Here is a 12,590-nt window from a genome sequence, read left to right on the forward strand (position 1 = left end):
TGTTCTCCCTAAAATCCTGATTGGTCAACAGTTCCCAAACTTTCTGAAATCTGAGACAGAACGTAGGCTCCTTCACACACCATTGCTGCGAGAAGGCAGTCCTAGTGCTGTGGCTCTTGGTGGGGGGGGGGGCGCATCCATTCTTGCATGTCCTGGGGACAAGGCTGAAAGACACCTAACATAGACAGGTAGGGACCAAGTTCCTAAATATCAAAATATGATGTTGAACTGCAGCTTTCTGCTCCACACCCATTTTTGAGAAGGCAAATGGATTTAAAATAATAAAGATGGGATGAAATAAATAAATAGGGCACTGCTACCACCAGACTTGGCCCGTCTTGTATGTGCAAGAGAAGACTGCAGGGTTCTTCCAGCCCAGCAGCTAAACTCGCCCCACATAGGAAAAGAGAAGAGTCACACTGTGGACCCCTCACCCACCTCCTCCTTCATGCCTGTTTCCAAGAGCATCATCACGCAGGCCTCAATAGGGACGGCGATTTCTCGGCCGCTACGCTTGAGGTGCTCCTCCAGGGGAGTCCCGAAAGCTGGTTTTTCAGTCCACTTGTCTAGTTAGAGAAGCAGAATTAAAAGTCAGCCACAAAACTGGGAAACCACCATCCAGAAGGGGGGGAGGGGGGAAGAGATCTGCAGTACGGTCATTAGGCATCATACAAGAAGATCTGAACTGTTTGATGGTAGAGCCCTTTAAATTTTGTCCCCGGGAAGAACCAGAAGCCAAGGCTGCAGATCAACCCAGAAGTACACAGGCTGAGGTGGCTGGATTGGCCGGGGCTCTTGGCTCACAAAGAGTTGGCTGCTATGTGGGGCTGGACTTTTCTAGCAGGGCCAAAATGCCACCACAACCACCATGCTTAGGGAGCAAAATCGAATGGCAGATAATCAACCCAGGAAGATTTTTTGCAGTTCTTCAGAAACATTCATTCACACCCATGTAACACAGTTGCTAGACAACATGTGATTTGGGACCAAGAACTAAAACAAGATAGTGATGTTGGCTGCAACAATGATTGAGGCATGCTGTCAATTATCAGGTAATTTAATTAAGCAGTAAACCTTCCTTGGTTTTTCTTGCTATGGTTCCCAGTCCTTGAGGTCTTTGTGGCAAGGGATGCTAAAAGCAGGTTGGGTTGCCACAGGGTGAGAGCAGGTAGCTAAGGCAGGAATATCCACCCCTCGTTGAATTATGTGGCCAGGGTGAGCTATTCTTGAAAGGAAAGGTGATTTCTCGGTGATCAGAGCTTCCTCCCAGGAAAAGAGATGGTGACAATTCTATCTAATCAGGAATAGCAATAGCACTTAGACTTATATACCACTTCATAGTGCTTTACGGCCAGCTCTAAGTGGTTTATAGTCAGCCTCTTGCTCCCAATAATCTGGGTCGTTTTACCGACCTCGGAAGGATGGAAGGCTGAGTCAGCCTTGAGCTGGTCAGGATCAAACTCTTTAACAGATTAACAGAGTTGGAAGGGATCTTATAGGTCATCTAGTCCAACCCCCCCACCCAAGCAGGGGTGTCAAACTTGCGGCCTGCGGGCGTCACATGCTGGCCACGCCCAGCCCCAGTTTAGCATAGGGGGAAAAAGTTGTGATATGTCACGCGACATGTCGTCACGAGTTTGACACCCCTGCCCTACACCATTTTTGACAGATGACTCCTGGCAGTGGGAAGTTTTTCTGCAATACTGCATTCTAACCACTGTGCCACCAGGACTCCTTGAAAGCTGTTGAACAGCTTTTTCCATTGCAATATTGTAATTCAACTGCTGGCAATCCAGCCACCCTCAATTATGGATGACTTCAACTTTGCTGGTCTTTCCCAAGGCTCTGAAGCCCAGGTCTTCTTCTGAGGCTCTGGGTTAAGGGTGTATGTCTGTATGTATCTGTGTGTGCGCACATGCCTGTCTATTTGGACTATTTTTGACCGGAGCTGCTGGAAGTTCCTGGGGTGCAATTAAAAAAAAAATCTGTTTTTAATTGCATAGGTTACCCTGAGCTTCATGCTGATTGGGCAGCTATACACAGAGTGAGTAAATAAATAAATAAATAAATAAACCTTTCTCAATTAAACAATCTGGAGAGTGACTTGAGTTTTGCCAAATGGCCCACACAAATAATTTCAATTCTCTCCAGTCTGCTAAGTACATTTAACACCATTTCAATTATCTTCTCTTCCAAATCAAAAGAATAAGACAGAGGTGCCTGAGCAGATTGTTAGTTATTCAGGAAGAACTTAGAAAGGAGAAGTCTGAAAGCTCTCCGAGACATGTGATGCTTCCCCAAAGCTGTTTTGTCTTCAACCCCCTCCAGACAAAAATGGCGAATACTTGATGGCCCACTCCGAAGCAGAGTTGGAAGGTGCCACAGAGGCCGCCTGGCTCCGTGCAGCACTGAACTAAACCTCTCCAATAGGCTGGGATGGAACAAATCGGATGACTTGAGATAAACTAGACCCTGAAATAGAGCTTTCTGCAAAGCTGTGCTTGTATCACAACCTTCAGCATTGGTGCTCAGCAAGACCAAAAAAACCGGTGCTCTTCTAAGGTTGCTGAACTACAAAGGCCAGCAGCCACAACTGTAAGGTCAGAGGGTGGGAGTTGTTGCTTGGCAGTATCAAAAGGAGCACAAAGTCCATCCCTGGAAGGCAGAACCTGCCACTGTTTAGGGTAACTTCCCTCCCTCATTACGCTGCTTCACATAATAAATTTATGAAACCTACGGCCTTCATCGGTGGCTTGTAAAGGAGTGTTTTGTTTTTTGAAGTTTAGAATATTAGCGGTATACATGTTGCTTCAAGGCGAATTAGCCAGAGCCATGACTAATTTACCTTGAGAAACTAAATACTATATATTTTACTTGATTTTTTACATGATTTCATATTTGTTGCCATTTTTATTGTTAACTGCTTTTAGTATATTTTACATGATGGAAAAGTTGCTTCTCAGAGTGAGATGGGTGGCATATAAATTTAAAAAAAACAAACAAACAAAGCAGATAGAAAAACGATTCAGCCTTCCTAGGACAACGTAGCTCAGCTAACCAGCTGTTAATTGGGATTTGTGGGATTCCTCTATCACTGAAAGCCCTTTTCAAGGTCAAACAGCCCCTCCTCCTCTTCCCTGCAGGATCTGCTAAATTGTTCTGGAGGTTGGTCATTGGGAGGTCTCAATGGCGCCTCCTTCCCAGCAGCCATGAGCCATGTTTGAAGAAGGCTATTTTGCATGTGCATTCATGTGCAATCTTTAAGGGCACGGCTCCGCACAAAAACGTTTGCAAGCAGGTGGCTACGATCCAACATCTCTGGGAAGAGATGCTGATCAGAGCAGACTTCACATATTCCCAAATAAGGTGACTGAGGAAAAGCGCCAGGTACCGGGAGAGAGACAATGGCTCCGCAACTGGCCAAGGAGTGGGCTGTCATGCCTCACCTGTCCAAGGAATAGTAATGCTCTGGAGGAGCTTCAGACGAGTTCCTAAGGATTTGTTAGTGGATTAAGAGGGAACTGTGAGGGTTTCAAGGATGCAACTGCAAAAGGGAAGGGATGATTTGGGAAGATTAAGCATCATTAAGAAAACTCCCGTGTTTTCATTCAAGAAGGACAGCATGCGGAAAGGGGGCGAAGTAAACTGGGAGGTGGAGGAGGAGGAGGAGGAAGAGTGCAGAGATGGCACAGGCAAAGCAGGAGGCAGAGTATGGAGTTACTTTACCTTGATGGGCCTGGATTTCAGGGAGCACCTTTTCTAAGACTGCTAATGCTTTTCTATGGTAATCTGCTTGGGCTTCTAATAACTGAGAACAAAACCCATATTTTAAAACAAAAGTTAGCACCGAATGAACAGAACAGCATACAGACAGAAGGATTAAGCAGGTAAAATGCATGTCCCAGAATAAGGTATGCTACCCAGGGAGCAGTTACTCACCGAGACAAAGTGCCTTGCATAGTCACCTTCTTTGGAAATGAAGTTATACATATCTGCAGCAAGTTGGTCCTGGAGATTTTTGAGAAGGGGTGTAGAAAAAAAAAGATGCAAGTTAGCAACACAAGACACTGCCTCAGATGAAACAAACAAAAGGTTAAAAAGTTACGTTATTTCTGTAGTTACTTACCAGGCACATCTAAATTATATTAAAGTAACCAAAGTATCTTTACAATCCCCAAGGCATGTCACCCCTAATGTTTGGAAATTGAAAGCTGAAAAATTTGACACGCCCTACCGCTGCCTCAGCCAGCAGCCCTCTGGGACAGGCACGGAAATCTGGCTGAGTAAATTGAACAGGCAGACAGATCCTGAACCAGCCCTCCAGGACAATGAAGTTAGGACATGACGAGGGAGTCAAACCACAACCCCATTGGATCCTTTGTATTCTTCATGAAAATGACCACATCCTGCGTACGGAGGAGCATAAGGTCCAGGAATCAATGGCCTTCCCTAAACTTCCCTTTCAGAAAAAACGAATTCTGCATCTTCTGCATTCATTGTCTCATGTGCCTATTTTAAATGTGTATAATCACAGACCACTGCCTCCAATACAATTAATACAGGAAAACTGATTCAATATTGGCTTCAAACTTTCTACCATTTTTACATAATACAAATAATTTGTGCAAAAAGTATATACAAAGCTATATACTTTATTAAAAATCAGATAAAAGCAAGCATGCAGTAATGCTTAAATGTTGGTGAACCCCTTTAAATTTTCAGTATTTCTGTAATATAAAACAGGGATGTTGGTCGCCTTCCTTGCTCAAACTGCCCGTTTCAGACCCCCTCACAGCATTTCTATGAGATTATGGTTGAGACTTTGACTCGGCCATTCCAAAACATTGACTTTCTTCTGCTTTAACAGTTCTTTGGTCATAGCAATTGGACATTTGGGGTCATTGTCGTGTTGCAAGATCCACTTTCTCTTGAGCTTCAAATCAGAGTTCTCTGACTCTAGGATTTGGTAATACAATTCAGAATTCATAGTTCTATCAATGATGAAAGTCATCCTGGTCCAAACACAGAAACCAGAACCAAGCCACGATGCTGCCACCATCACATTTGTTGGGATAAGATTCTTATCTTGGAATGCACAGATTTGCCTTTCAACGAATATTTTTCATTCAACCCCAAAATGTATATTTGGCTCTCAACCGTCTTCAGAACATTCTTCCAATAGCCTTCTGGATTATCCACATGGTCTTTTGCAAACTGCAGATGGGCAGCAATATCCTTTTGGAGAGGCATGGCTTTCTCCTTGCAACCTTGATATACACACCATTGCTGTTCAGCATTCTCCTGATGGTGGTGTCATAAACACTGACATTCACCAGTTCAAGAGAGGTATGTATGTATGTATGTATGTATGTATGTATGTATGTATGTATGTATTTATTTATTTATTTATTTATTTATTTATTTATTTATTTATTTATTTATTACATGTATTTATATGCCGCCATTCTCCAGAAGGACTCAGGGCGGTGAACACAAGTTAAGAAACAAATACAATAAAATCCCATTTTAAACCAAATAACTAATTAATAATAAATAATAAAACCCGGAATCAGAGTCAGCCTATTTGCTTGAATAGCCAAGTCTTCAGGTCCCGACGGAAGGAGCGGAGATCAGGAGCCATCCGGAGCACAGTAGGTAATTCATTCCAGAGGGTGGGAGCACCCACAGAGAACGCCCTACCCCTGGGCACAGCAAGGGGACATTGGCTCGCCGTCGGAACCCTGAGGAGAGCGGCCCTATGTGAGCGAACAGAATGGTGAGAGGCAGGCAGGCAGAAGGTCATGCAAATATCCCAGACCTAAGTCATGTAGGGCCTTATAGGTGAGAACCAGCACCCTGAAGTGGACCTGGAGAACCACTGGTAACCAGTGCAGCTCACGCAGGAGGGGTGTTATATGGGAGTAACGAGGGGCTCCCGTAACAACCCGTGCGGCTGCATTCTGGATCAGCTGGAGTCTCCGCGTGCAGGCCCATGTAGAGGGAATTGCAGTAATCCAAGCGGGAAGTAACCAGGGCATGAGTGACTGTGCGAAGGTCATCTCGGTCCAGGAAAGGGCGCAACTGGCGCACCAGGCGAACCTGTGCGAAGGCCCCCCTGGTCACGGCCATTAGATGGTCTTCTAGGGACAGCTGAACATCCAGGAGGACACCCAAGTGGCGAGCCCTATCAATGGGGGCAAGTTTTTCCCCATCCATCAAAAGTGATGGGGCCTCTGAAACCCGAGATGCCGGCATCCGCAGCCACTCAGTCTTAGAGGGATTGAGTTTGAGTCTGTTTCTGCCCATCCAGGCCTGTACCGCCTCCAGGCAACGGACATCACGGAAAGGGCATCTCTTGGGTGGTCTGGGGTGGAGATGTATAATTGGGTATCATCAGCATATTGATGATCTCATCCCAAAGCCACGAATGATCTCACCCAGTGGCTTCATATAGATGTTAAAGAGTAGGGGAGAGAGAACCGACCCCTGAGGCACCCCACAATTTAGAGGCCTCAGGGTGGATCTCTGCCCTCTGCCCATACAAACTGAAAGCAACCCAAGAGGTAGGAGAACCACTGTAACACAGTGCCTCCCACCCCCAGCCCCACAAGTCGCTGCAGTAGGATACCATGGTCGATGGTATAAAAAACCGCTGAGAGGTCAAGTAGGACCAGGATGGAGGAACAACCACCATCCCGAGCCCGCCAGAGCGACCAATGCCGTTTCCGTGCTGTGTCCGTGTCAGTTTTGGTGGTTCCTTACAGGTTACCCTAGGTTTGAGACCTTCTGGAGTATTACAATCTTGTTCTTGGTGTGATCTTGGTTGGTTGACCATTCCTGGGAAGGGTAACAATGGTATTGAATTGCCTCTATTTATACATAATCTGCCCAACAGTGGATTGGTGGAGTCCAAACTCTTTGGAAATAATTTTGTAACCTTTTCCAGCCTGGTGAGCATCAACTGTCTTTCAAAAGGTCCTCAGAAATCTCCTTTGTTCAAGCCAGGTGTCAGCCATTTCCAGGTAAACCCAGGCAGGAAACACAACCAGATGGGCTAATTCTACTTTATTGTAAAGCTACAATGAACAGAATCTTGCCAGTCTGAAAGTACAAATCTGCTACCATCTCTTTTTATAGCCCAATCAATTTGGGTGGGTCCTTCCTAAGTCCCTTTCTCTGTTGGTTAAGCTACTTTGCCCCTCCCTCCCTCGTCTGATCATTCTCTGGGCAGCAACTCTTCCCTTCTTCCCTCCAGGTCATTCTCACATTCCATTACACCATGACACACTTCCATACAGTCATGTTGTGAAGATCAGACTTTGATAGTGAATATCCAGAACTCTGTTCTCTAAAGGCAGGCAGGCTCTCCCACACTCACACCTCATTATTATCCCATTGACTGAAAGACCTGACTCTAACTTCCCCTTCAAATGAACTGGTAATCCTAGAGGCTCACATACTTTTGCCATACACAAATGCGTACTTTGGATCATTTTCCTCAAGAAATGAATGAACAGGTGTAAATTTTTAACTCATTTGTTTATCTGGGTTCCCTTTACCTAGTTTTAGGACCTGTGTGGACGATAGACCATGTTCTAGGTCATATTTATGCAGAAATATTGAAAATTCAAAATGGTTCACATTTGTATCTTTGTTGCTAGCCACTGTATTTTTTTCTTCATCTGGACTAATGGATTGTCTACCCTCCATTTCATGGAGAAATACATTGGAGACTTTAATGGTAATGTGTTAAATCAAACACAAGAACACCGGCTTTGTTTCATAGAGATTGGCTGACATCTCCTCTTGATCACTGGTGTGGGTGTAGTTTCTAATCTTAAGGCTGTAAATATTTGGCAAGCTTCAGAGAAGGTTAATTGGGTAAATTATGATCCATGGACAGCTTGGTTGTCATTATAAGATTCTTACCCCTCCCTGGATCCCAATTATCAAGCGATGTTTGCAGCTGCTTAGATTCCAAACGAATCGCTGGTATCGAGGGGGGGGGCATTTGTCCAGCAATTCACATTTGGCAGACTTTGAGCCACTTTGTTGCCTTCACAGATCCATCCATCGCCTGACCTGAACTCTTTTGGGGAGAGACGTGTAAAAACTGAGCAGATGACCGATGCCACTCTTAACTGAGGGCAAGTCCAATTCTGGGAGAACTGTATGAAAAAGTATCTCTGAAGGAAGTTAAGAGGACAATTGAGCACCAAATTCCAGCAATTCAAATATAACTTTGGACAGCAAACCCAAGCAAGCAAAAGGGCTAATGGGGGTATTTTTGTTTGTTTCTAGACTGCCCATCTCCCCTCAAGGGCGGTATAACTCAGCTTGATTGAAAAGCTGCTTCCTACTAGTTCCAGAGCAGGGTTTCTCAACTTCAGCGACTTTAAGATGCATGGACTTCAACTCCCAGAATGCTTTAAGATTCGTTATTCTTAGAATAAATAATTCATCCATTCTTTAAGATGTGTTTGGAGTTTTAGGAATAGAAGTCTTAAAATTGCTGAGATTGAGGAACTTGGGAGACCAAGAACAGTTATCCTCCAGGGCTGGCGTTAGTAAGGCAAGGAACCTCTTGCTCTGTCCTGAATGAAATTTACCTGTTAGGCTGCTGTGAGAGGCATAAAAGACATCAATAAATAAGCTCCAGGTGCAAAATCCTCTGGGTGACATTTCCCCTGAAAACCAAGATCACGACCTTCTGTCCTGGGTGGTTTTACTAGGGAGTCTCAAAGGAGCTTTTCCCCAAAGACAACGGGATTTTCTTGGGTGTTTTTTTTCCCCTTTGAAAATGTTTCCAAGAAGCTTCTTCATTTCTAAGTTTCAGTTCCTTTGAAGTTTTAGTTCCTTTGAAATGCTTTAAAAGGAAAAAAAAACTCAAGATAGTCCAGCTGCTTTTTGGAAAAAATGCCTTTGGGACAGCCATGATCTGGATGATTGAGAATCTCCATTTAACTAGGCAGGGAAATGTAAAACTTCTCCAAGCATCCATCAATTCTCCATCAGACATTGGAGCAAGAATTCACTTAAGAACATACCTTGCATTGCTCTACTTTATTTCCAGCTTCATCCATCTCCTCCTTAAGGGAATCTATCTTAGATGGGAGCCCTTGGAAGTTAGTAGCTGAGGTTTTGTGGGCCTGGTTCCACCTGTACAAGAGAAAGCAAACATCCAGAAAGAATTCCAGGGGAGAAAATACTTATGAAAGATGAATGGTCTTCCTAAGCTTCCGAAGCTCAAACTGCCCAAGGAGCTGCTGATCCAGTTCTACAGAGGAATTATGGAGTCTGTTATCTGCACCTTTATAACTGTATGGTTTGGTTCCGCAACCCAACACAACAGACACAGACTTCAGAGGATAATTAGAACTGCAGAAAAAACAATGGCTACCAACCTATCTTCCACTGAGGACCTGTATACTGCACGAGTCAAAAAGAGGGCTGTGAAAATATTTACAGACCCTTCGCATCCTGGACATAAACTGTTTCAGCTCCTACCTTCAAAACGATGCTATAGAGCACTGCACACCAGAACAAGTAGACACAAGGATAGTTTTTTCCCCAACGTCATCATTCTGCTAAACAAATTTCCCTCAACACTGTGAAACTATTCACCAAGTCTGCATTACTATTACTATTAGTCTTCTCATCGTTCCTATCACCCATCTCCTCCCACTTATGACTGCATGACTGTAACTTTGTTACTTGTATCCTTACGATTTATATTGATTGTTTCTTAGTATGATTTGATTTCTTATTTGTACCCTATGACTATCATTAAGTGTTGTATCTTATGATTCTTGACAAATGTATCTTGTCTTTTTATGTACACTGAGAGCATATGCACCAAAGAAAAATTCCTTGTGTGTCCAATCATACTATTCTATTCTATTCTATTCTATTCTATTCTATTCTATTCTATTCTATTCTATTCTATTCTATTCTATTCTATTCTATTCTATTCTATTCTATTCTATTCTATTCTACCCTACCCTACCCTACCCTACCCTACCCACCCTGCCCAAGTCCTGTTCTTCCGTAGTGAATCTTTGTTCTACATGCAGAGGCATCTTTTGCAGAGCAGGATCTTCAAATGAAACTACTTATGAAGAGGCAAGCAGGAAGTAAAGAAATAGAGTCCATGAGCTAAATATATCCTCGAGACAGAACTTATAAGGAAGATGTCTGGTCTGCTACCCCAACTAAGTAAACATGTCACGCCAACTGCATGCTAGATAGATGTGGGACCTAGAAAGCCACGCTATCCCTGATGTACATGGGCTCCTATTCAAAGCATGACAACATTATTGAAAGTAGAGGATCCATTCTATTGCAAAATAAGACATCCCCTGATAATAAGCCCAATTGGGCTTTTGAGTGCATGGCAATAAGGCCAAGTGCTTATTTCAGGGTTCAAAAAATATAAGACAGGGTCTTATTTTTGGGAAAACATGGTAGTTTTCTATTTAAGATACATTAATAATTTAATTTATTCAGCATGAAATGGAGCTTAGTTATGTAGCATGAGGCTGTATATTCTGCAATGTTGGGACTGTCGGGGAGTCAGCAGGTCAGAGGAGGAGCTGCTGTGGGACAGAGATGACAGTTGCTCTTTATAAATTATGATTTAAACTCTATTTAAATCGTGATTTAAATCGACTTGATTTAAATCGAATCCATCCTGGTAATGAAACATCTGCAAAAAAACAAAACAAAAACCCAGCCAAGCTCAGAGAGCACCTCAGGTCAACTTTGAAGCAGATGTACTTGCAAGGAAGGTGGACTGAGACTTCCTGAGCATAAAAAGGAACAGGAGAATTGTACTTTACCGAGCTCTTGCAGAGTCCCAGTCTAGGACCAGTTTAGCAAGCTGCTTCCTCTGTTTCTGAATATTGGGGATTTCCGTCTGCAAGCAGAGACAACAGGAAACCAACATTTGACACTAACTATACAACCACTATATTTATCCAACATCCCCCCCCCCCCAATGTTGCTACTTTTATTACTCTTCCTGGTAAGAAAGCGGGTAGGGCCTGGATCAGGACCGATGGGGACAGCTGGAGCCGCTTACCTCGCTGAGTTGATTCAGTGGTTCCAAAACATCCTTTTCAACCTGCATCTCGTGGTGAGAGAGCTCCATTGCAAGTTTATTCTCCGCTTCTCCACAAGTCTCCAGCATTTTCCTACAAACAAAGAAAACCATCATAGGCGTAATTCGGTTTGCCCAAAGGAGTGGAAGGAACAAAATTCCCCCAGCAAAATAAAGCACATTTTAACTTGTTACAATTCTCCAACCATTTCTCAAGCAGCTCAGGAAGGGGTGAATGGATGGGAGAGCCTTTATTCTCACAAGTGCCTGTGGAAAAAGGAGACTCTAAGAGAGGGTTAAAGGAACCATTTAGAGCAGGGGTCTCTAACCTTGGCAACTTTAAGCCTGGCGGCTTCAACTCCCAGAATTCCCCAGCCAGCCAAACCAAGCTGGCTGGGGAATTCTGGGAGTTGAAGTCCTCCAGGCTTAAAGTTGCCAAGGTTGGAGACCCCTGATCCAGACTGTGCTAACCAAGCTGTTTCTCTCCGGCTGGAATCATCACGCGGGAATGGCTGTAGAGGTACAAAAGATTAAGCCGTTTCTGCCCCTCTGGGTTTCAAAAGTGTGCAAAAAATATGGTCTGCTGCATATACAGGTAGTTCTTGACTTACAACAGTTCATTTAGTGACTGAAGTTGCAAAGGCACTGAAAAAAGTGACTTATGATCATTTCTTACGCTTATAACCGTTGTAGCATCCCTGTGGCCACACGATCAGAATTAAAATGCTTGGCAACTGGCTTGCATTTATGACGGTTGCAGTGTCCCAGGGTCATGTGATCGCCCTTTGTGACCTTCTGACAAGCCTAGTCAATGGAGAAGCCAGATTCACTTAACAATGGTGTTAACAACTGCAGTGATTCACTTAACAGCTGTGGCAAGGAAGGTTTTAAACTGGGGCAAAACTCACTTAACCACTGTCTTGCTTAGCAACAGAAATTCTGGGCTCAATTGTGGTTGTAAGTCGAGGACTCCCTGTACAGGGACAAGAGAAAATGGGGCTGCTGTTTAGCAAAGAGAAAGCTGAAGACTCCTGAGGCATTGAGGGCTGGCCACGTTCTTCACTTATGACTGCTGAGCTGTTTTTCCGGCTGGACTGAACCTCCACAACACGAATTACAATTGAAAACATTAAAACAATAAATATAAAAGAGTATAAAAAACCAATATAAAAAACCAATAAGAGGAGGAAAACTGTGTGAATAAGCAGCAACTTTACAGTAACTTCAATCCCAACCACACAGGACAGGCTTTATTAGCAGTGGGCCCACAATGTGACTGAAGGAGCGCCAGTCCAATTCCTAGAGGAAAGGTCCACCCGTAAGCCAGCCCCTGCCCGCCTTTTCACCCACAGTCTTTGCTGGTGGGGCATCTAAAGGGCCTCAGAGGACATTTTAAAGTAAAGGGGTGACCATATGAAAGACAGCCTTGAGGCAGTTCGGATTGATTGATTGATTTATGCACCTTGTCTTTGGGATACGCAATGCTTAGAGC

General features: G+C 43.9%; 1 protein-coding gene across 1 annotated transcript in view; it reads right to left on the reverse strand.

The window, feature by feature from the left end:
- ARHGAP17 (Rho GTPase activating protein 17) overlaps window positions 1–12,590 on the reverse strand; it is a 74,905-nt gene that overhangs the window by 16,840 nt on the left and 45,475 nt on the right. Inside the window, 6 exon segments of the mRNA XM_070954825.1 lie at window positions 439–566; window positions 3,727–3,808; window positions 3,940–4,008; window positions 9,048–9,159; window positions 10,839–10,915; window positions 11,081–11,192. Coding sequence (XP_070810926.1) covers window positions 439–566; window positions 3,727–3,808; window positions 3,940–4,008; window positions 9,048–9,159; window positions 10,839–10,915; window positions 11,081–11,192 — 580 coding nt within the window.

The sequence above is a fragment of the Pituophis catenifer genome, unplaced genomic scaffold, assembly GCF_029215685.1.
Source record: "Pituophis catenifer annectens isolate HBS135680 unplaced genomic scaffold, rPitCat1.0.hap2 SCAF_16, whole genome shotgun sequence".
In the NCBI taxonomy this organism is placed as follows: Eukaryota; Metazoa; Chordata; class Lepidosauria; order Squamata; family Colubridae; genus Pituophis; species Pituophis catenifer.